At 31.1% G+C, this 26,666-nt stretch overlaps 1 protein-coding gene across 3 annotated transcripts in view; it reads left to right on the top strand.

The window, feature by feature from the left end:
- Positions 1-26,666, top strand: part of LOC129963969 (dachshund homolog 2-like) — a 261,367-nt gene that overhangs the window by 168,922 nt on the left and 65,779 nt on the right. For all 3 annotated transcript variants that reach the window (XM_056078605.1, XM_056078607.1, XM_056078606.1), the window contains exon 4: positions 26,563-26,654. In XM_056078605.1, coding sequence (XP_055934580.1) covers positions 26,563-26,654 — 92 coding nt within the window. The remainder of the gene's footprint in view (positions 1-26,562; positions 26,655-26,666) is intronic.

Below are 26,666 nucleotides of genomic sequence, written 5' to 3' on the forward strand. Positions count from 1 at the left end.
TCGGATGCATGCGTGCATGCGGTGTGGGTGCTTGTTGAGTATCTTGCAAAAGTGAATGTCACATTAAATGAGATAAGATTATTTCTGTCTTTGGAAGCTTACTTAGGAGTTTGGGAATGGGGATTATTATTTGATCATCACTCACTCTGTAATAGTGGTTATCTTTAACAGAAAAAAATTGAATAATGCAATCTTTCTTAAAAATTTAAGTTCATTTTTGAGAAGTATGATTAAAAATTCATTTGCTACATGAAATATCTATATATTAATTTTCAATTTGTTTAAATACCAATGAAAAAAATCATTAAATTAAAAAAAATAGGAAATAATTTTCTTGAGTTGAATAATCATCGTACAGCATATTGGAACCTAATTAGACGCTCACTGTTTTTCTTCCCTAAAGAATTTATGCATTTTTACTAACTCGTATTCTAACTATAAAGAAAGTGTTATAATCGACAAAAAAATTCGAAATCGAAAATTCTACGTTTTAGTCGTCCCTGAGCTCGGAAAACACATATATCGCATTATGTTGCTTGTCGGTGACAAATATAACTTAAAAATACTTTGAGGTAGGCGGGCGAAATTCGGTATATGGTCTTTACACTAAATTTGTAGACTTTCACATTTTGAGCAAAATTTATTTAAAGGAATTCTGTCTGTCTAGCTTTTTCGAATATATGTTAACAAGATAAGTACAAAACAAAGAGAGGTAAATACATAAATTTAACATATATAGTTATTAGACACTTATTAAATTTTCAGGGAAATCAAGAAAGGGGTTGGCTGTCTTTCGATCTGTACTTTCAGAAACATGTAAATTTGGTAACTCAAAAACGCAATAACCTAAATATATCTCATATGGTTCGCAATTTTGTGACTACAAATGTAGTTGTGTGCAAATTTTGGTTTGAATCGGTTGGGGAAAACGCATCTAAAACGCGTATTCGATTTTCGGATATTATTTACCGAATCGCCAATAATCTCGCCAAGGATCCCCTGATAGATTGAGTAAAAATGCTAAATTCACAATAAGAGTTAATATTTCGTAACTATTGTGCACCAATGCCATGCAACGTGTTTTCTGAGTTGACCCCATTATGGGTAATATATGCGAAAGTTTTAGAGATACAACAGCCGCTAGTTTCCTTGAATTATTATTTTTTTTTCATTTTGTCTATAAACAATTATATTTAAAAATATTAAATCTTATACTGCAGTAATGTACAGATATGAAGAAATGACATTTCCAATAATTATAGGAGATAATATACTATTATTTCTGAGTATTGTAGGGAAATTACTGATAGTTTAAAATTATTTTTTATTATAAAATGCTTTACATAATGCATTGCTCGATATTTGCGGCACCAGAACAGGAGCACCAAGGAGAAAAGGAACAAATGTATGGAGAGAAACTTAATATCAATCACTGGCCCATTCTCGCAATGATTTATCGCCTTTCAAGTATACTTAATGCCAGTCTCCACGTGAAATGCGTTTGAATTTTAAGATTATCTAGACCCAAGTATCTACTTGTAAAAACTAAATTATTGAACTATTTCTGAAAAAAAGAACGATACAAGTGTTTTAACATTCTGCACACTGCTCTGTGTTTATGGTAAACTTTTGGAAAGTTGTATCAATAGAATAGCGACAAATCGGCACCTCCTCGAGAGATAAAAAGTCCTTTAAGAAGGTCGATCTTTGTCTTTTGTAAGTGCATCTTTCAATTCTTGCAAGTAAAAAGAAAGCACATTCCCATTTTGCAATGGTTTCTTAGTAATTTTTGAAACCTTAAATGAACTTCAGTTGCCAAGAGTACCAGAACGATCCAATTGCTCATCAAAGAACTTCTTTTTTAAACTCTTAGAAGGATTTTTTTTTTAAATTGTTTAATTAGAAAGAATGCAATTACAGTACATAAAAATTATAATTATAAATTATAATTAATTTAATTCATAGTTTGTTTTATTTGGCTGAGTTTGTAGATTATTCAGTCATAATGAATAAGTCATGAAAGTAACATTTTGATAAAATTGCTTTATAATATTTTCTGTTGAAGAGTTACATAGAACAAAATCTAATCTAAAATTTAAAGGAGTGGTCTAAGTTTATTGCTTCATTTCTTAAAGTACGAGTTATTTTTAAAATATAAACTTACCTTTTTCTATATCTCAAAAAAATGCAACATAAAACACTTATAATATTCAACGAAGATATTTAATCAAGCAAGTAGAATTTTAAATTAGTGATTGCCTATGGCGTATGATACTCAGAAAATTCAGATTTAAAAATTTTTCCTTTTTATGTAATTATTGCTTTAAAAGATAATATTTAATGCTGTAATAATTATGTATCATAATTAACACTTTCTATACTTGCCATGCATATCTTCCAGCAAAGAAAGGCGCATTTTAAGAATTTGATTTCTTTATAAGAAAAGTTATATTTTTTATTCGAAATCTCATAATCAATTTAAGCATTTTAAATTATTCAAAGTCTATACTATTCAACGCCCTGCCCATTGAAAAAAAATCCTGTTTAATATTGAATGAATGCAAATTTTTCTGAATTCTGTTAATAAGCTTATATTATATATAGATATATAGGCACACACAGAAATAATTGCCCTCGGTTATAATTTTATAAGTATTCCTTCAAAACAAACATTATTTGCTTCATTTAATTTTTTTAAAGCATCTGTTTCATTAAAACGTCTATTAAAAAAATCAAACGAAAAATGCTTTTTCTAAAAAATTAATTCTGTAAAAAATATGCTCAGACTGTGACTAAGACTAAACCTATGGTGTTGAAAACTTTTTTCGATAATATTTCTTATTAAATTTATTGGAGCTTGTACGTTGAAAGATTTTGGTACAATATATATTTTAAAAAAATTGTTTGTACGTATTATCTGAATTCTATTTTTTATTAACACTTTAGTTAGAGGGGTCTGATTAATGGGTAAAAAAAAAAAATTCTACAAATTTCACTTTCTCCTGGGATTGCATAAAAACTAAACGTGCTGTATCAAGTGGAAAAGAACCCCTTTCACTAGATGGTGAAAAGAAAAGATATATTCACGCCCGCTGAGTTGATCCTAAAAGGAAGTTGATTTTTTTTCTTCCCTGGCCTTATCAAAGTAATAAAGGAATTAGGAAAAACAAAAGGGCCCAAGAGTACAATGATAAAAAGAGAGGAAAACAAACAGGGAAGAAGACAGAGCGGGAAAAAAAAGGATGGAACTATGCAGTGGAGGGGTAAACCATAGTAGAAGGGGATGCAAAAGTAAAGAAAAAACTTCACAGTATCAATGGATACAAGCCAACGGCGCGAAAACTCCCACCGCGGTATCTTTATAGCCACTGCCTCCCGTTTTCTTCTTTAAAAGAGACATCTTCTAATTGTTCTTCGGGCCAACCGATGGCAAAATCAATAGTATTTTTGTTCACCCTCCATTGTTTTGGCGTCATTTAAATTAACAGGTTTGGTGCCGCGACACAATGCGGAGAAGAAAGCTTCAAAATTAAGCGCCAGCGTCAACCTATTGTTTTATAAGAAACAGGTGTCAGAAGCAGATGCGTCTAGAACAAAAGTGAGGATCCCCCTCCCCCACCCTCTACGAAAATCCCCACCCTTTACCATAAAGCACACTCTTTTACTTCAGAGCGATAATTAAAATGAACAGAAATTGCCCCCCTCCCTCCTCTCATTCTATTCCTCCCCCTCCCCTTTCCACAGCAAAGAAGCAGGCGAAAGATTATATGCGGAAAGGCTAGAAAAAAATATATCATAATAAAATAGAGACAATTCTCTGTCGCTTCTTTTCATAAAATACCCCCCCCCCTTTTTCCGAAAGGGAGAAATCTTTTTGGAGGAAAGAACAACAGATCATTTGATAAGTCCTAAAAGGAGAATAGGATGTATATAGACGTATCTACAAACGAATGTTATATGCCTTGAAAGATATAGCATTTAATACGAAGTTTTGGTTTATCTGCTTCGGAAAGAAAAGAAACAAATAGTTTGAATGAGATACCTGACACCCCACGTGACCAGTTGCGTCCAATCGTATCGTTAAGATTGTAGAGGTTTTATTAATAAAAGCAGAAGCGGATAGCAGGAAGAAGGGGTAGAGGGAGTGATCATTTAGAATTTTTTTTGTTCTTCTTCTTCTATCCCTTTCCCTTTCGGTGGACTGTGCTTTAGACAGCTTTTAGCGAGAGCCTTATCTATTCATCTTTAATCGGGGATGCTTTTTGGACGCGGCAAAAGATTTTTAAGGGGGATGGCGAGGGGTGGACTCCGGGGTGTTCATATCCGCGTGTCAGGCTCTTTTCATGGTTCGAACGAGTAAAACACTCCAAAACTTTTGTTTTGTCCGCTTTTGAAAGATGGTCTTTTGTTTTAGGCTGCCTCCCACTAATCAACTTAAATACCCCGAGTTCGTTTAGAGGGGGTGTATGACGGGGTGGTTGAGAGATTTCTATATATAAAAGAGGTCCTCTCGTTCTGGAAAAAGGGATGTGGAGGGTGGTTTTAAAAGAAGCCACAAAAAATAACTCATCAAAATTTCGTCCCTGCTCGAAAAAATACTGTCTGTCACCGAGTTTTAATTAATTTCATCAGCCACTGAAAGTATCTTTTAAAAGAGAGAAAAGTTCTTATAGAGGATGCTAGGATTTTTGAAAAGTGCAATGTTTTTATTAACTGCTTTTGCGACGCTGCGTACTTTACTTCAGTTCGCTGATAATAATGACACACTTGGGAACCACTGCTGAGCACCCCTCCCGCTCCCTTCTGGACCGCACTTCATTGTAATTGCCGCCTTTTGAATTAATAAAGCTGTAATCAAAACAGATTTAGCATAAAAACGCGCGAGCCTAAATTGTTAGTGTGCCAGTAGAAGAGTTCTCGTGAGAAAAAAAAAAAAAAGAAGAAATAAAAAAAAATAATAAAAAAAACTAACATCTTTTGCTGACCGTAATTCTACGGAAAAAGTACTTTTTAGAGGAACTATTATTTTATGCAGAGAACGTCGGCTTCTTTATAAAAGAAGCCCAGAGTGGAAATTTAAGACAAACTCGATTTCTAATTAAAAGGAACATCTTGCCCAGAATATTTTTTTTACCTTTTCTTTTACTTTGCTAGACTTTTAATCCGTGAAGAGCATGTTGATGTTTCTTCAGTCTTCTGTGTGATTAATGCGTTTGCTGGGAAAGGTAAAAAGAGAAAAAGATATGTAAAAAAAGCCTTAACTTTTTTTTCCTCACTGGTATTTTAACAACTTTGATGGTAGCTATCTTTCATTCAGTGATACATATTGTTTAGTTTTAAATCTGAGGGCTTAGCATGTTTAATAATTGAATGTATCGCTGCTATGTCATAATCAAAACTATTTAGAATTATATTATATTTATTGATAGAAAGTTTCATAGTTCTTCAAAAAATAGTAAATCATATCATTAGATAAGAAATGTTCAAAAATTAAAGCTTCTTTTAGAATTTTTTTCAATGCTAAAAATTAAAATTTATTTTTGAGCTCGACATTATAAAAATGCATTATGAAATGTAACATGAAATCAATTTGATACTTTCAATTTCATATTAAAATATTTTGATCTTTCACTCCTCAAGTTTCAGATTGTACAAATAAAATCAATTAGAATTTTGTGAAACTTTAAATTATATAAATCTTTACCTTAATCATCATAATCTTTTTCATAATTTAACACTATTTAATCGTTTTTTTAAATTTCACAATAATTACAAGTTATTAAAATGTCTAGGTTAAGTTGATAATTCCAAAATATCAAAATTGCTTCAAAATAAATTCGATGAAATGAATGCATTTTTACCGTATTATCTATTTCAAATGCTAATAAAGCTGGTACCTGATTCATTTTATTTTAAAAAGTCTTTGATTAAATGATAATTACGAATTTTTAAAATTAAACACGAACACAAATCAAATACTAAGGGGAAAAAAGGGGTGTAGATTTTCCTGTCAATCCTTCCTTTTTCATCTGCAATATTTATTACAATAAGCCTAAGAGAATAAATGATAAAAGAAAAAAAAAAGAATTTTTTTTAGCGTTGCATTAAAAATCAACTCAAATAATGTTAAGAAGAAGGATGAAATATTTGAATAATTCATCTTGTGAATTTGCAACTTGCACTTTTTCTACTTTAAAAAGTCTTTTCATTAACATGCTCGAGTACAAAAGATGTGGGAATAGTCATCGGTGATATACAAATCAATTTTTGCATTGAAAAAGAAAGATTTTTATCCTCTCTTTCGTTCCATTTCTAATACGAAGGCCCCGCCGCGGGATTTTTTTTTTCTAAGGCTATGAAATATTCTTTTTGTTTATAAAACGTGAAAAAAAAACCCTGGAAAGTAAGAGGGAAAGAAAAATATACACCATCTAACTCGATGCTTTTTGAAAAATATGCAAATGGCGCGGAGTGGGTATATTTGAATTTATTCTGTATTCTATTTCTATGGATCAAGTCATCTTTTTATGAAAGTGTTTTGTTTGTTCTGATGTGTTTTTAGAGTTGCTTACATGAATTTTTTATGCTCTTGTTTCATGTTTGTCTTTCGAAGTTTATTTTAAAGACCTCCAAAGACGTTTTTCACTTGGGGCACTTTGAAAGAAAATTCTGTAAAGAGGAAAAGTTCAGCCACATGTTTTTCGATTTAAATTGAAATCGGAATGTACTGGTGTTTTTCTTTCGTTTTCTGCAATATTGGGAATTATAAAGCTCTGTATAGTTTAAAGCGATGTATGAATTATAGGTAAACATATTTTAATGGAATTCCCCTGGAGTTCTCAGAATCTTTTCTTTTTTCCATTGAACAATCGAACAATACAGTCTAGAATTAATAAATGCAACAATATTTCACACTGTTTATTTTAGGTCGTAATTGCAGAAGGTAATAATACGGAATCAGAAATATTAAAAAATTGAACTGACTACTTTTATTAATTACCAAATTTAATAATTTGAGTATCTCATATTTACCCTTTTTAAGGATTGGGGGGGGGGAGAGGGAGGTATGAGACAAGTCTTGTTTTATTTAAACCGATTAAAGATAGTTATCAAAAACCAGTTGTTATTCGGAGATAAGAATATTTTATACATAAACAGTTAGCATGGCTCTAATCTAAAAATGTAAGACTAAAATATTTTAAAAGAAATAAAATTATACTAATTTTCAAAAATTTATTCTGTTATAATGTATCAATAATACCAATTATCTTTCAGCAATTTGGAATATGGGGTTTTTTCATTATCAAAAATGAATCAACTCTAATATTGTAGATATATCCCTTATAACTCATCATAAGCTTCCTCCATTCAAATTAATATTAAAACATGTATTAAAATATAATCAGAAATTCTATTAAAATTAGTTAACAATCAAACAATTTGAATCAAATCCTGTTAAAAACGTTTGAATTAAAAATCTGAAATGTATGAATGGCATATAAATGCTTTAAGCTCTTACTTAACGCATTGCTTAATAATGTTTTGCTTCATTCTTTTGTTTCATTTTTATATCCTGCACAAAAACTGTTCATTAGCCAATTATGGTCTTCAGATAAAAACTGTGGGAGTCGTCTGTCCAAAACTTTCTTGCATAAACTCTAATAAAGGTATTATCCGTCATCTCCCACAAAAAATTGTATCCCTTGGTTAAGCCAAAGAACGCCTTACATGACCTTGACATACAATCTTTGGCATGAATTAAGCAATTTTACTAACCTATCATGTGACCCTTGGCGAGATTTTTTGGCAATCAATCACTGGCATCGGGCAAGAGTATCCGAAAGTCGAATTTGTACTTTAGACGGTGGTTTTTTCCTAACGCCTAAAACCAAAATTAGACACAGAACTACAGCTATAACCGCAAAAGCACATACCAAATTTGATATATTTAAATCATTGGGTTTTTGAATTATAGCGTTTACATGGTTCTGAAGATATGGACCGAAAGACAGCTAACCCCTTATTAGATTTAGCTCAATATTTAATAGGTACCTATAACATAAATATTAAATATGTGTACCGAATTTTATTCATCTAGCTCTCATCGCTTTGCAGTTATCGTTATACTCAAATGCCGGACAGATAGACTTCATCTATATAGGAAGGTCTAAAACGTGAAGACTCGTCGAAATCTCGAGTTCGAACTTTTTGGCAACTACAATACTTTCTTTATTTATGCGAAAAATTTAAAAAAAAAAATTCAATCAGAAAAATTTATTTCGAGTCAGAACATATGCAAAAACAAATAACAGAAACGTTCTATATACATAATTGCAATTTGAATCTATGTGTATAATTTTCTTTTGCAAATAAATATTTAAAATCAATTAACTGTAAATGATTATTATTGATTATAATGGGATCAAAAAATTTGTCTTAAACCAATATTCCATGCACTCTACAGCATCTAAGCAGTCACTTGCTATTCGGACAGCATTATGATCATGTGCTATCAAGAGCCCTCTAATCCATCCCGCGCATTCAGAACCCTGAAAACATTCTACGAATCTTCTTTTCCTCCCACCTTTAATTCTTTACCTCCCCTTTCCCCCCACCCCCCGGCACAGCAAGCACATGTTACTAGCAGCCAAGTGCCACCAGCTCTTCTGTCTGCGAAATGAAGATTAATGATTTGAGTAGGCGATCGAGATTGACAGACCCTGGTCGGTGTTAGATCCTAAATGGTGACAGGGAAATCTGCCAGGGCGGCGATATTGCCTTCATATTAGTCCGGGGAACCTGCGACAAAAGAACACAGGGGCTTTTTTAGCGAGTGAAGAGTGTCACGGTTTATCCAGGAAGAAATGGAGTGGATTTTTCAAGTGGCTATATAGTGGAGTCTCGAATCGGTGTGCTTTTTACAAGGGGAACGAAAAAATCGTCTTTATGAGAACTAAATTGGATTATTTGCAATATCGAATTCATTTGGCTTTGAGTCATAGGGGATGTATGTTTCATTGAATTCCTAAGGCGTAGGTTAAAGTCAAAATAAGCAAGCTATAGCAGATTTTTGATTAGGCAGCTACCTAGCGTCGCTGAGCTGAAAGGAGGACTCAAACATGTTGAATCAAAGACTTTATTATTCTAATTAGCAAATAAATAAGTTTGTAATAAATACAAATTCTATGAATTACTACATATTATGTATATGATCTGTTTGATAGTAGATAAATAGAAACTAAAACATTTTCATAAAATTTATAAAATAAAGATAAACTAAATCTTTAATATGTTAAAACTGTACGTGAAACTAAACTGACTAGTTTATTAAAAAGGGCCTTCATAAAACTGTCTCGAGCCATAGAACATCTATTACTAGTTGCCTATATATTGTAATAAGTAATACTACCTTTTGTATGTTATAAACAATCTAATGTTCAATGCAGAGGTTAAATTTTTTGAAAAAGTGAGGACTTCTTCCTAATTTGTTCAGAATTTGGAAAGAAAAAAAAATTATTGAAAAATTAAGACATTTTCCCTCCATGTTTTCGAATAAATTATGCATTCTATTCGAGAATCTTATAATATTTGCTTTACTGTTTAGAACAATGAGGTACAAACAGAATTTTTATCAATATATTAACGCTTAGTTTATATTCTGATAATTTTGATTCTCTCTATTATTAGTTTTTTAAATTATTATTTCTAAAAGATTTGCAATTTCAGCCGAAATCCCTTACAATTTTCATCGTTAAAATAAAAGAAACTTAAAAAAATATTAATTTTCTTAACATCACAAATTAGTTTTTTTGTTAATCGTTTGTTAAGTTTTATTTTCTTTCTTTTTATAATAGAATATCTTAGCTACGAAAGTCAATGCATAAAATAGCACACTGACACGTTTCTTCTTACCTTCATGTTTCTTTTTATGCATATAGCATACAATAATCATACATTATAAACGATGCAATAATTTGATGCATAATTTAGCATTGTCACATGCAATAATGATTATTATGCCAGTGATTATTTATAAGAATATAATAGTGTCTCTAATAGATGTATCGGCAGTTGGATTGAGTAGAATTAATCTGAAGAATACATTGAAATTTATATTATAATTAAATTAAGTTTAAATTTTAAAGAATGAGAGTTTCTTTCAGTAGATTTACCCAGGAGTAATCAAATATCGTAACAGATGCTTAAAGTTTTATTATTTCAGATACAAAATAATTAACCGCCCTTTAATTCCTTGGAACTGATGATGCTGTTACGCAAATTTTTAATTTTTTAACACATCAGTTAAATATAAAAGATTTTAAAATATTTTCGGAATTACTGCAATTACTTTTTTTAATTTAAAAATCTATTTCACGCATAATGTGTTCTGTTCAAATGTGCCTTTCTTCATGAAACAGAAAATTTCTTGATGAAATTCAAATTTATTTTGCTTATCAAAACACAAGCGAAAATCATTCAATAAATTAATTCGAGTTATAATGTTTTATTTAATATTCGCAAATAATCAGCAAATCTGCATGCCCGTAAATAGTATATAATAAAAAAATGTGTAAAAAATACTTAAGATCTGTAATAAACTGTAATTTTTCTTATCTTTATAATAAATGTTTCGTTTTAGAATTAGATTTACTGAGTAGGAATGTATTAATATCTTACAGAAATTCAAAAATTATTACTTTAAAATGAATTTATATTGATAGCATTAAATTTGGGATGGTCTAAGATGTATATTAATGATTAGATTGTAGGTTTTATTTAATTCGCGTACTGTTTTATGTCAATCCCTTGAAATACGTATAAATGGCGCTTTACTAGAATTTCATCCATGCAAATACGACGATTTTTGACACGGTTGAAATTCATAAATAAAGGGTTTTCAAAGAGGCAGTCCGTATTGGCAATACAGTAGCCGACATGAAGCACCAGACGGGGTGTTGTCAATAAAAAAAGGGGGAGGGATTCGCTTGGCGCGATAGCGAAAGGCTTGGGACTGACAGAAACTCCCCCCCCCCTTTACCATGATAAATGGCGCTCGCTGCTGCCCTAATGAATGTCAAACACAATCAAAGTGGCTTCTGTACTGGAGATGGATTGTCGAGGACCAGCGCTGAGGTAAATTACGAGATGTAGGACTCGACGAGTAGAAAACGCGGTGGCAACTCTAGTCCCCCGTGACTGAAGCTGTCCAAGAACATTATGGATCAATCCGATGACTCCAGGTCCATGATAACTTTTGCCAAAGGCATTTATCGTCTTATCAAAGAAGATTTCAATTTAAATTGCGCCGATTTAATCTAAAAAGGATCTAATAGCTCCTCTGTTAGATGTCCGATCATTTCTCGTTATCGGTTTGGATGGTCCATCGAAGTTTGCCCGCTAATTGAGGGAAACATGCGCTTTTCTTTTGCAAATGAGCGAAATTTTTGCTTTTATTAGAGTATAGAAAGCAAAAAGAATATGAGTGCAATTTTACAATCTGATGTCATCTTTAAAATGCATTTATCTATATAATAAATCAGGTTTAAATTAGCTGGTAAGCAGATTTTTGGCAGTTAGGACATCTTTAAAAAATATTTATTTGTTAGTATCAAATATTAAATTAATATGAGGTAGTGTTGTATTTTATATAAAGTGCAACATACTTCGAATCACTTGAAGTCGCGCCACTGCATATCAAGTTATATAAAAATATTAAAAATTGTAAGCAGGCCTTGAACTTTCGTTTCTGTTGCCATACACACAACCTCAGGGAAAGGGGGGAAAAGGGCTTTTTTCTCTTTTTTAAGATAATTATATATTTCATATATCGAAGAAAATAGTTCTGTTCAGTAGATATCCACACTATTTCCTGTGGCCGACTGTATTGTTTAAGAAATTCATTGATTTAAATTTTAAAAGTTTTCGAATTTTCAATCGAATAATATTTAAAATTGTTTAATAGTAAATGGAAAAAAATTACATGTTTAAAAGGGGCAGAAACATGTTTTGTTGTTTATTTTCAAAGTGAAATATTGAAGGAATCGAATGATATTTAATAAGAAGTCTTTTTAAAAGAAACTTTTGTCGAATTTATTTAAGATCCTTTTCTATTTACATTTATGTCATTTGTAGTTTCTAGCGCTGTTAAAGTAAGTCCAGCCTAAATTGAGTATTTTTTAATTAATGATATATTTAGTAAAACTTACATTTAATAATTATTTGACTGCTACTTTTTTTAAAAAATTAAATAAATGTATGATGGAATAAATGATATCTGTTTGAAACTCAATAAAAAATTTACTTTTTGCTTTAGAAGTTAACTTCGAATTTCCGCAGACAATGTTTTAAACAATACAACATTGTTGAATGGAATCTTAAAAAAATGTTGTTTTTTTTATCACAATTGTATTTCTCTTTCATTTTGATATTGAAATGATAGTAAAACAATTTACTGTAAGGTTTGATACCGTGAAGAATTCCAATTACCATATGATAGTGGCGTCACATGATTTGGCTCCATTAAAGAGAACAAAATTTTCAAGGTCCGAAGTGAGGACAAAATCGCCAAATGATACTTGAGTCATTAGACAATAAAAATGATCTTTGATACCCCAGATATCCGTTTTCAAATCTTAAAAAAAAAGGGATTAACTTTAAAAAGAAATAACAAATGATTTATGCCTCTGCTCGTTATTGCACATTCTCGGATTCGGATGCCCTCCGACCGTTTGCGCATGCGTTTATTTCGTCACCAAAAGGGGTGAGAGGAAAGATGAAATGAGAGGTTTACATTCAATAACAGTGAGAACTCTGATTATTCTCGAAGTTAGAAAGTATAAGAACAGCTCCTCTTTCTGCGTACCAAACCTCAGAGAAATACAATCGGCGAACATCCCCAACCTGGGGATCCTAAAACGAACAGAATTTACCAGTATTTTCATTAACATAACAAAAATCATTCTCATAGTAAATTTTTAAATGCATATCCATTCATTCGTGCTTGATTTCAAAACTCAAAATGGCTGGTGGGAAGAAAAAAAATCCCATTTCCTAGACAGATGTCACAGTCCCATCATACTTTTGTCACCCCACCTCATAAATCTGATAAGTCAGTGGGGAGAGCATGTGTGTAAGCAAAAGATATGTGATTCCTTACCTTGAGGGCTCTGATGCAGATTCAGATTCCCCTGCGCCGCTGCGGGGCAGAAAGATCCTATTCAATTGTTGAACGAAACTTTTCCTTTTTCGTTTGCTAATGACACCGGCTGCTGTCAAGAAAGAATATTTACGATTCCATTTTTTTCAAAATCTTTTTCAGACATCTGAGCTTTGATTTTGTTCTCTGATGTATGGAAATAGGGCATCATCTTTCAGCAAATGTAAATTTTTAGAAGTTGTAAGACCGCAGTATCAGTAATCCCATTGCTGTCATTGAGGGGGGGGGGATGTTTTGATTATTCTGCAATACTTTCTATTTATTCTCATATTCATACAAAATGCACTGACTGATATATTTTGTACTTTTTTGGTTGTTTTCAAATCAGCATGCTGTTGAAGCTCATTTTGAGAAGATGAGGAAAATGGATATTCAGTGTTCTTTAAAAAAAAAAAAAAAAAAAAAAATTAACAAAAACCTCGCACCTATTTTAAATTTTTCAATCCTTAAAATTTATTAGTTATAAACAAATTCTTATTAGTTATTGAAGTTCTTGTTACCAGGAAAATAGGAGCAGCCAATTGCATAGATAGTACACTTGCAGTTACTCTTCAGTTGCTGTACTATTACTGTACCAACTATTATTGTAGGCTATGTTATTATATTCTGTAAATGTGAAAATTATATCAGTTAAATACGTTATTATATATTCTGAGACACAACTTATTACTTGTTCTTTTTTTTTTAAAAAGAATTTCTCTCTTCCATACATGCGGGAAAAAAAAATTAACGGTAGTTACCGAAGTATCAACTAACAGCAAATAAAAACAGCCAATTTATTATTATTACGTTTGTTATTAAAAAGAATTTTTTATGCAAATTAAAACGCTTTTTTTAGATAAAAATTAGTAGCATGAATATCAAATACTATTACTGTATCAGGTATTTTGCTCTCCACTTCTGACTGCTATTATAATTTCATAATTATCACAAAGGAATTTTCAAAGCCTTTTAATATCCAAACCTTTTCCCTGGCATATTAATTTAACATTTTATCTTGATAATGTTTATAGGCTGGCATTCTATCTGCAAGTTGTTTCATGCAGTATATATGATGGCAAATTCATTCAAAATTCTCTACAACATAGCTTATTGACTTAGCACATTTGGTAAATTCTACGCATGGCTTTTTTTTTTTTTTTTTTTTTCTTTTTTTAGATCAATAGGTAGATCCATATGAAGACGAGAATTTATTAGATCTTTTTGGCAGGTTTGATAAATAGCGAATTATTTAAAATCGTTGAAAAATAGCCATAACTCTGTTTATTTTATCTTGAATGATTAAACGGAATTTTCAATGTAGGCTTCCCTTTTATTGTCAAAGGATTCGAGCCAAGATTATGAAAGAGAAATGTGGCAAACCTTCGCCAATAAGAATATGAAGAAGACATAACATTTTTTATAACGTTTCGTATATAGCACATTGAAATTAAAAAATAATAATAATAAATGTTTTAAAGATATAAATTTCTTTCCAAATGTTTGTTCTATTTAAATTTAGTAAATTTTAAACATGTTTTAATTACATTTTCATGACAACACTTTCCATTCTTTCAGTTACTGAACCTACATTCTCTAGCGTTGCTACGATATTAAATTTATTTATTGAACGCACATTATCACTGCTCTGTAAATAAGATTAAATTTTAATTATTATTACATTTTAATTTTCATTAAATTATTTAAAATATATAAACTTAAAAAATTGAAAAATATTTTTAAACTGACAAATTACTCGGGAGAGAGAAAAAAATTTTAAGCAATATGGCACTGCATTTTCAAAATTCTAACATTTCTTTCCTTCAGTTTTATTATTTTTCCTCCTTGTTTTTGGGTATGGAAATCCGCCAATTTCTCGCTTCTACGAAAATGCACCTAAGCAGCCCGCAAATGAAGTTAGAATTCCGAGCAATGTGGACTTATCCTAAGTTATGCATTGGTGTAAAACCAATAAACTCATTGTAAATTCAAGTATGAACCGCTGAGAGTATTTCTCTTCCAGAAACTTCTTCGCTCTTATCACTTTTCCTTTTCTTCATAATAATCAATTCCAAGAGTGGGATCTCGCAATCCTTTCTAATGGCGAAGCCACCGTCTGATTGGGGAACATCTTTCCACCGTTCTCCAACTTCGTTAAGAAATAAAATCCCACAAGCCGTCACTGGATCTAATTTGCATAGATATCCTTCCCCAGAGATAAGTGGAAGGGTTTTTAAACAGAAATTGGATTCCCCCCGACTTCTTCGGAATTATCGCGAAATCATATCTGTTTTCGTCAATGGTCTTTATCAGAAATTGCTGTTCCTTTTTGTGTTCTTACACGAGGGGTAAGAGAGGGTTTCTTTATTATGAGGTGTCTGCGCAGATTATAAGGATCCATAAAAGACGGCATCCCCTCCTTCTTTGCGAGAAATTTTCAGAAACATGAATCACACATGGATTCATACTCTTTCAAAATTACCAATGGTTTTTAAATTTTTGAGTTAGAATTTTTTTAGAAAATATTTAAACTCTAAGATATTATTTTTACGTTGTGTAAAATAAAGCAAAATTGTAACTGCTGTTTAATAGAAAAGCTTGAATGATATAGATTACATTTTATCAAGCATATCATTAAGCAGGTTGCAATTTCAGAGTAGAGATTTTTTGAAATGAGATATAATTTGTGTGTACATTCATCGTCCGGATCACCACTTGTGGAGGTATGGAATGATTCCTCCACTTAAATGTTCAGAGTTGCAAGAAACGCTACAGCATTTTTAACAAGAACAGGGTAGATTTATTTTATACAATAAAGAGCAAAACAAGAAAAAATTAACAGAACATATAGAAGTAGCTCTTTCAAGTTAAAAAAGAAATATTAAGTTTTTACCAGCCCTATTGCATTGTGGGTAGTGAAACAGCAGTACCCACATATTTATTATCAGTAGCTGTTTTTGCCAATTTCTCAACGCTTTTCATTGAATGATTAAGAATTTTTATTTATAGATAAAGTATTTTGAAGAAAGATACAAATGCAAGATAAAAAAATAGTTAAAATATTTTACTTTTCTATCAGAAAAACCGATGGATCACAATCAGTTTAGTCTTTGTTTCTATTATAATGATAAAAATAAAATTAAAAATATACGTAATTGTTTGTATATCTAATTAAAATATAGGGAACTTAATTCTTTTAATTCAAGAATTTTTCTAAATCAATTTAAGACTTATAGTATACAAAATAACTAAATTAATTTTGCGCTGATACGAAGATGGACACTAAATAAAGTAAAACTAGGAAGTAAAAAAACTGTCACATTTTCTTAACCTTTCTTTGAAATACAGCACAAAACGTTTCTTTAAGAGAAAGTAATTGGAATATTTTATAAAGGTGACTCTGGCCTTGTTTTAAAAATTCAGTTTGTCAGATTGACGGAATGAAGGCTGCGAAGAAAAAAAAAAGTAGTTGCATTTAAAGTTCTCACAACTTTACTCGCCTCTCAATTAGAATTTTCATACATTAAGAATATTAATGAATGAAAAAATAAAGTGCTTACTCGTTTAAGCATGTACATAGCTCAAAAAGAAATGGTTCCAAAGAAAGGAAAGAAAGAAAGTAAAAGAAAAGGAAAAAGAAAAGAAAAAAAAAAGCATTTTCTGCGTCAGCTTCATTTCCGACTGCTAAAGTACACCTTCAAAGCAAGATGTCTGTTTAATTAGTGAACACTCAAGTCTGCGGGATTCTAATATATCCACCAGCTTCTTTTCACCATTCATTCAGGCACCTTCTACTAATGAAAAAGTTTTTCCGCCAAAAATCATCGAGTTAAAATATCACGTTTAATTAAATCTTTTCATAATTAAATATGTAAATGAGCCGGCTGTCAGATGGTAAAAAAGTACTCCAAAGAAATTTGTTTTGAAAGGGAAATGAAATTGTGTCCAAACCCCCACACCGCACCCGACCTACCTCGACATGGTTTGGTTGTCAAAAAAGAAAGTTTTATTCGTTTGGAATCTTCCACAATTTTTTTTTTCAATTTTTATTATTTATTTATTTGCTGCTGTTCAGGTAAATTCACCCCAATTTGGTTTCAAGAAAGGAAGGAAACTAGGAAAGAAAGAAAAAAAATTCAAACAGTTTGTGAAGGAAGAAAATTAAAAGAAAAAATTAATAAATCAGTTCTAATGCATTTCTTTCAGGTGGCAAATCGAATAATTGATAGCAGCCGCTTCTGTAAAAGGCAAAAATAATTTGGTAGCAGCTGCGTTAAATGTTTGCTGATTTGCTACGAATTCGTAAGTAATGTTCAAGAAAGAAACTGTTAATGTGAAAGTTTGTTTTTTTTCCCCTTCTCTCATTCAACTGAAAATAACGTAAGTTCTTTTAGAGAACTCGCCGTAATTGCAAGTTTCTTGCTTAGATTTAAGCAGTATTTAGTCTCACAAAATTGTACTTGTTATGGAAATGGTGGAATGAGATTAGTATATGAATGCATTACATTATTAACGCAATAATTTAAAAAAAAAGGAATTGAAAACTTTTTTTTTTTTTTGCAGAACAAAATAATAGATAGAACATATTTTCACTTTTAGATGTTTTTCTTCGAAGTGGCATAAAAAGCTCTAAAAGAAAAAATATGTCCTAAGCTTCTATTATTTTCTTTTAGCATTTATTTATCTTATCATTTTCGCCAAGAAATAATAATCAAATATGTAATTTGCATACTCTTGGCTATTTTTTAAAGATATCGCAGCCTTTTGTTTTATGAACTCTGATTAGTGAAGTTAAAATTTAACCTTATATTTTACTTGAATAGACTGCCTTATAGAAATGTCAAAAAAAGATTTTTTAAAGCCCCCTCCGCTTTACTTTTAATTTCTTATTACACTTAATAAACAGATAAGAATTTCTAGAGTATTTCCGATTCTAATACCTATCATCGTTTCCTTTTTTATCATCTCGATACACATAATCTTGGATAATAAATGATATCCTACATAAGAAATTCTAAATTTTAATTCTACTTAAAACAATACTTACAACACCCTCACACGTTTTCTATCTTTTAATTTTTTAAAGTAAAACTCGCATTCGATCATTAAACAAGTAAAAGATTTCAAGAGATTTGTAAGTAATAAACATAAATAAATAAATTGATTAAAGTTTAATTAATAAAGAAAAGAGACCTCACAGACATAAATGCATAGAATAAGCGTGTATGCATTTTTGCTATCAATTAAGATTGCGATGAAGAAATTAAAAAAAAAAAAAAACATATGGAAGAAGCTTTTCATTGTGATCAAAATTTATTTATAAGTATTTTTATCATAGGGAGTAGAAATCCAACACATATTTATTTAAAGCAGCATTATGAGCATATATGTGATAAAGATTATTTTCTGTTTTCGAAAATTTACATTAAAAGATCTCTTATAATCTAAGCATCTTCATCTTGGCTTTTCACAATCAAGCACCTGTTTCCATCATATCTTTTATAACTCCATCGTTTCAAGCAGATCAGCACATTCATTGTGCAGCTATCAGAATTCAGTGTTCGAAAAGCGTACTTAATACAGAACTGTCACTTATACAAGAGCTTGGATTGGGAGGGGGAGGATTTTAAAATCCATGCGATCGCATTCTGTGCGTTCCTACCCCCAGTCCTCCTTCAATGTAATTACAATCGGGGGTTGGGAAAGAAAAACGTTTACCATCCCGCACCGTAATCAGCGCGTTCCCAAGTGTCCTGAATGTGCCATGCAAATGAGACCCGTCCGCGTCAACCCCCGCTCATCTCCCTGTAAAAAAACGCAGAAGAAAAAAAAGTATACAGATTCGTGTCTTCTGCGGAGTGGGCGGGTTAGGGTAAATGGGGGAGAAATCATCGAATGGGGGGGGAGAATAGAATTCTGTCGCATCGGCGAGGAAATTAAAGCTCTATGAAATAAATTCTTCGAAATAATTTATCATGTTTTTCGGGGGCTGGTCAGCTAGCAATATGTGCCCCCCGAACTGTCTAGTTCGTTTTCCAAAGATTAAGCTTTGCTCGAAACGCTGCGCGGAGTGGGGGTTGCTGCGATCCCCGGATCGCTTGGCAGCCGGATGATTGATGTTCGTTCCGGTCCTCGCCAACCCTCGCGCACCCCTTACGGCAAAAGAAGAGCCGGAGCAGAGGAAAAAAGCTTACATATACATATATGTACACACACACATATATATACACAGTGAGAGAGACTTGTGCGCGCGCACTGGTGAGAAAGAGAGAGAGAAAGAAAGGGAAGAGCTTGCCGAAAAAAATCTTGGAGAGAGAGAGAGACTCGTTCTTTTTGGGTCTCTGCAATCCATCATCCTGTCGGCTTAAATTAACTTGCAGAAAGATAAAATTTTGCGAAAGATGCCCGGGTAAAAACACCTTGGCGCTGGGTCTTATCCAGGGGGTTTGCATTTCTCATTTACAGTCGGACTACTCGGGGTGTCTCTCTCCCTGCTCTGTCTATCCCTGCCTCTCGCTTTCGACTATCGCCCTGAGCCACCCCTTTCTGCCACCCTCCTAGATTTTTCCTCTGAAGTTTAGGTTCTCCCAAAGCTGCCAAAAGGAGAGAAGAGGTGGGTTTTTTCCACCCCTCCCCTCACCTCTTCGCTACCTCTTAGGAGATAGTTATTGGACCAACATTGAGAGGAAACGTTTTCCGCTGAAAATGATACGGAGGAATTTTGGGTTAGCGTCAAATCTGACTACTTGCTGCGAGCTGCACTGTTTTTAATAGTGTTTGCAACAGGAAGTTCAAGGTGCTATAAAATTTTCTAGTGGATTTAAACATATCAAGAGATTATGTGAGAATATAATGCTTTGCCGTGTCCCTAGCTTAATTTAAATTTTAGAAGAGCTTTAATTCATATTTCAGAAAGAAAAAAAATATGGGTAAAATCTAGGAGACAGAAGGAATTCAACATTTTTTTTACGCATGAATTCAGCAATGATCTTAATATATCACGAATTTTTATGGTTTTTCCTTATAACAAAGTTAAATATTTATAAAGCATATAATTCGTCTGTAAAGTGGAAAGAGTTAGCGAAAGAAATCTGCATGAATAGAGCTGCAGAAATATATAATTCGAGAGTATTGAATCCGTCTTTCCGTAAAGAAACTGTATAACACTGATGTCATTGAAATCTATAAAATGTTAGTTATTTAATTTTTAAATTTGATTTGTTAACTAGTTACATTTTTTTTAAAAAAAAATTGTTAACTAAGATTTTGTATTGTGACTTTTTATTGGGTACAATAAAAGTACTTACAAGTTACTTTACAAGCACTTCAAGCCCTTTTTATAATTTCACAAATAGTATAAAAAATTAAATCTGCAAAAGCTATAAATATTTTTAGAATTTCCCATACATCTTAATTAATTTAACTACAAAATATCACAATAGCTTAATCAAATTTCATATAATATTATTTCAAAGCAATATATAATACTGAGTCAGATAGAACATTCATTTGCTCATATTGCTACATCTTTGTGATTTTTAATGTAATATGTACGACACTAAAAATGGAATCAATTCAAATGCAGTTACTGTCACCGTAACTGTGATTTTCGTCTAAATAAATAAATTCACTATATTGCACAGAGTGTACCTGCCTTTTCATACTAACATCTTTTACCGGTTAATATTATTTACATTTTGATCAATAATTAGTAAAAATGTGTCAATCTATTTTTGATTATTATAATGCAATCATACATTAATTGTTAAAAAAATTGGCTGAGAAAATTCAAAAAACTTTTCAACTTATACCATTTAAATTTAAAAATTAATTTAATTAAAACTAAGCAAATAAATTTGTAAATGTCAATGCTATTTAGAATGGCTTCATTTAATAGCGCAAACGTACATAAATGGAAACGGAAAATGACATTAAAAAAAATTTGACAAAAACCATTCTAAAATACAGAATTTAGTTTTTACTGTGATAAACAGAATAATAACGCCTAAGAGAATAGGAAATAAAATCTAATTTCTAAAAAGAAAAGAAGTATTCGTCCCCATACGAGTAGCAAAACGTGATGGGTAATGTATTCGAAATTTTATTTCGCATTGATTATTTAACATTTATTTTGTAAACATAAATGGACCCCCATAACCTTTTCAATAAAACTCTTGACACGAACGAATACATAAAAATTTCAGAATTCCTTTTTAAGAAAAATATTCGTTTTTATTTTTTTATATTTTTTTAAACGATAACTTTGATTAGAAACTAAATATGCTTCTTCCGTCACAAAAATATAGTAAATATTCCCATAATTAATTAATCTTATTTAAATTAAAAGAGAAACTTACTTATTTCGTTAGAAATAAGTAAATTGCTTTTTTCCGTAAGAAGATTAAAAAGTTTATTGTTTATAGAATAACCATCTTTTATCATTATGCTATATTTTTTCCCCTCGTTGGCCGATTTCCTTTACTTTGTAATGACACCTTTCTACTTGTCGTTCAACCAAGATTAAACGAAAGCTTACAAAAAAAATTTAAAAAATTGTTAAACCATAGATTATAACTTATCTAAAAACATAACACAAGCTTTAAAGTAACAGTTTCTTTTTAAAAAAGCAACAACACTGCAGCGTCAAGCTGAAAAGCTGAAAAGACCTTTGTCATTCGGTGATAATCATTAACCTTTTTCTACCCTCACAGCCAACCTGCGAAGTGAATTAATTTTTACCGAAAATTGATCTGACTCGAGTTGATTTATGGGCCTCTCTTAATTCGTACAAAAACAAAAAAAGAAAACAGTTCTCCCGCGCTTTTCCTTAAAATCTAACCAGAATGTATTCTAATCGAAGCTTCATTTAAGGAAGTGAAGAGGCAAGCAAGAAAATGGGAAAAGGGGTCTGCCTCACTCCACCTTTTCGCTTCTTCCCCCTTCCCCCTCTGTTTAAATGAATTGCACAAATCCGTCTCTGGAACCTCATCAGGCGTCTGAAAATCGCAGTAAGTCCGAAAAGAATCAGCTGCAACGGTATAAATTAAAAGCGAAAACCAGTTTAAAGAATGCTTAAAATTACATTTCTCCCAATTTCATTAATCATCGCGACTGAAAGAAGAGAGGATGCATGCCACTGACTTGGCTTCTGGGTCAGGGTTACCGCTTGGCGAGAACAATCGCCAAAGAATGCCTAATTACTTCATCGCTGCTGGAATTTAATGCTCTCCTTTTTTTATAATTAATTCCCTCAGATATATAATTTCATATTTAATTGGCAGCTATGATTTGTCGAAAATTTTTACTGCATGATTTATACGTTCATGAATGACAACAAACATGTTGCTGATGAAAATTAACGAAGATATGACTGTTTTGTTCAGGAAATAAATAAATATTAATACGAGATTTAAAAAAATAGCAATAAGTTAAAATGTAATATGTTTCGGGAATCGTTCCTGAGAAATCTTGAAAAAACTTTCTACATAACTTTGGATATATTTTTAAAAACTGTCAAGAAGCAACAACATTCATAAAAATTAAAAATCTTCATATAATAAAATCTATATTTATGACAATTTATGCAAAATTACGGCGAATGAAATTCGAAAACAACACTGTTTCATAATTTCAAAAAAGCTCTAACGACAATGAATAAAATGTTATTTATAGTTGTTTGAACTCTATTAAAATTATGAAATATTGTTGCTTTTGAATTGAAAAGAATAAATGCTTAAGAAGACAATAAAAATATTTTTCGCAACTGAATGTAAGAAATTGCATTTCATTTTCCAATCTCAAAACTAAAAATTCAATAAAGTTATTGAAAATTCTTTTTCTTACTCTCTTTACTTACGGGGACTTTAAAAAAAATAATGAATGGAATATTAATTAATGGTGTTCAAATAGATTAAAAAATCTGAAATATTAATTTAAAATTGAAATATTTTAATAAAAGATTTTAAATCAAGAAGTCTTTCTTAACTTACCATCTTTGGTAAAATTCAAATATTGGACAGAAATATTTTTTTAAAGTTATGCATGTACAAGTTTTGACTTAAAAATTTATATAACATCAATTACACGAAACACCCTATTCGGAACACAATTTTTATTTCAATTTACATAGGAAGCATGAGATTTTTGTCTTTTAAATTAATTGCTACAATTATTATTTTCTCATATACGAAGTATCAAGAAAGTATTGTAATCGTCAAAAAATTCGAATTCGAGATTTTGACGAACTTTTTAGATTTCCAAAACGCTCATTCTTCGTATTATGTCTGCCTGTCCGGGACAAAGATAACTGATAAACACTTCGAACTGGACAGATGAAATTTTGCATACGGTATTTACATCAAATTTGTAAATTTCTATCAAAATTTGAGTAAAATCCTTTCAACGGAAATCAGTCGGTCCGGCTGTTCGAATACAATTTAACACGGTAATTACAAAACAAGAAAAATTAAATGGACAGATCGGATACACAGATAGATCCATAGATTGTAGACACTTCAATTTTTGTATTGTGTAGACATCTCAAATTTTGAGCTAAATCCAACAAGGAGTTGACCGTCTGTCTGTTTGTACTTTCAGAAGTATGTAAACACGATAACTCAAAAACAAATTTACTTAAATATTTTAAATTTAGTATGTGATGTTGTGACAAAAATTGTTGTTTTGTGTCAGATTTCGGTTTCGATTGGTTGGGGAAAACGTGTTTAAAACAAAAATTCCCCTTTATTGGAGAGCATACGGGAAAGCAAGTATCTCATGCCAAATTCCCCTTTATTGGAGAGCATACGGGAAAGCAAGTATCTCATGCCATAAGTCCAGGACTTGCTCTTTCAGATTTCGACTCTTTTAACTGGCGTTCGGATCCAGACTTAGAAAAACTTTTTAAGCGGTCGCCAAATCCGCCAATCCAGTTCCATACGGTTTTGCAACGAAATTCGAAATCATTTAGAAACCATCTCCGGCGCGGCTAATGCCGTTTCATTAGTTTCGCATGCAAATTACGCGATGGGCCCAGCATAAATAAATGGACGCTCTGTCTGTAACCATTACTTTGCCGTTAATTTGCTCTCATTTGTCTCAGGCCGAGTGTCAGCCGCAGAAGTAAAAGGTAGGGGGAAAAGTCACATTAAAAGTCGGATTTTCCCGAATATCCGATTCACTTTTTCTTGCTCCCGATTTGTGTAATTGTCTTGAAGAGGGGAATTAAAACACTTGTCTTCTCTCTGTTGGAATCTGAGCTCCGCTCATTTGTTTCACCCCTTCGCTGTGTTTAGCTTAAATATGGCCCCGTATTTTCATTTTCTTTGTAATTTATTGAAGTAAGATGGCTTAACGATCGTTTTGATTTTTGTTGAGTTCTTTACTGTAGGAGAGGAAATCGGTTGGTTTAATCTATTCGGGATGGAAACAATGTTAATTGGATTTGGCCCTGTTATTTTCATATCTGAAAATAATACTATTTAAAGATTGGAAATATTTGACATTTTGTGGAACTTTAGTCAAGGAAGAATTATAAAGTTGAGATAGTAACATAAAATGTGTTTGAAAAAAAATGTAAAAAAATAATTATTTATTTAAAAAAATAAATAAATAAGTAAAATCTTTTAGATCATTGAAAAATGTTACTAAACTCTTCGCTAGAAATCTCCAATATAATTTTACTTCCAGTAAGCATTTAATACAGTTTTAAAGCATGATGAACGGTGAAATATGACATTAAAGCCATAGAACATATTCTCACAAATTGTACTACAAAGAAATGAAGATTAAAAAACAAGTTTACATAATATATTGTGCCTACAATTACAAATGGTTTAATTTATTTCTATATTTTCCTTATTAAACGTAGGATACTTGTCGACATATTTAAAACTTAAACGTATCTCCAATAGGAACATCTCAAAATATATAATCCACAAGTAATATATTTTTAAAACATTTAACACGCTTTCCATCAGCGCACAGAGCCAAGGAGGTCCCAGCCCCTTGTGAACCGAAAATGAATACCTTCATGCCCCTTTTTAAAATCAAGTTTGGTAAAAGTTCAATAAATTAATCATATACCCTGTGAGTTACTTGTGTTGAGCCACTTATGACTAATGGGAACAAAAAGGATGATATTTTGACCAGGGCTTCATTTACCCTTTCTATATTAGGCTAGAATCAATATTAGAGAATGACCAGTAAACTTATGCGCAGGTTTGTCTCTGTCAATGTCTGTTTTCAAAAATGGATTTTTTTTTTTTTTTTGTGATGCTTGGTGTTGCAAAGAATAAATAAATAATTTCGGAACCCAAAATTATTTATTAGTAACACAATAGCCGCAATAACTCTAAGAATAAGAACAACACACGAAAATACATAACTCTTCTGCAAACGATCAATAATTTCAAAAATTTACCTTACTATTTGATTCAACAAAATCCAGATGATTATGAACAAAAGATATTTACAAGTTAAATAAAATACACATTGATAGTTAAAATAATTCTAATTTAATACGATATAATATTTTTTGAACATATTAATTACTATAACTTGCCTATTTATATGATAAAAGTATTTTTGTCATCTGGCGAATAAAAAATATGACTCTCATGTTAAATCTTGACACATTCAAATTTAAACTACATAATAAAAATGAGGAATGAAACATCTATGCATCAACATTACATGATTTAGTCATCACCTTCACCTCTAAATAATCTTTTTCTTAATCCTCTATAAACACTAAAGTCTCAGTTATGCAGGCATAATACCGCACACTTGTAAAATCATATTAAGTCAGACAGCTTTTAGAACTTAATTTAAAACCCAAATGATTTATTCAGGTTAGTTTTATAGAACAGAAAAAAAATATGATGATATTAATAATATCTATAATATTTATAAAAATAAAAAAATGGAAACTTTTCCATGAAAAAATTAACATTTAATGAAAGTCTGAGTCCATTCTATCGAATCCAGTATTTGCTTTAAACGACTGACAATACAAAGTTACTGTAATGAAAGGCAAATAAATAATTTTTTTTTGCAACTGATAACCTTGTGATGCTTTATATTTTAATCAAATAACTTTTCTTAAAAAGGATATTCTTTTTAAAAACGTTCAAATTAAAAAATTAATAGTAAAAATTTGTAACATTTTTATATGTATAAAAAATTCAATTCTTAAAATTCAGAATAAAGTTTTATTAATTAAAAAAAGGTTTACTTCAAAACTTATTCTAGAAACTATTTTATTAGATTTTTTATTTGATAATTTTCCGGCCGCAAAATATCATCTATTTAATTTAAATGTTTTAGATGTACTATCGCTAATCAAATGACATATTTTTTTTCTTCTTTAGGCTACGAGATGATCGGGGAGATATGGTTGATTCCAAAGAACGTCTTTATGGTTTTGACAGCCATCGCATGAAAGACCAAGCTTTCTTAAACGGTGAGTAGACAA

Source organism: Argiope bruennichi, chromosome 3 (genome assembly GCF_947563725.1).
Source record: "Argiope bruennichi chromosome 3, qqArgBrue1.1, whole genome shotgun sequence".
In the NCBI taxonomy this organism is placed as follows: domain Eukaryota; kingdom Metazoa; phylum Arthropoda; class Arachnida; order Araneae; family Araneidae; genus Argiope; species Argiope bruennichi.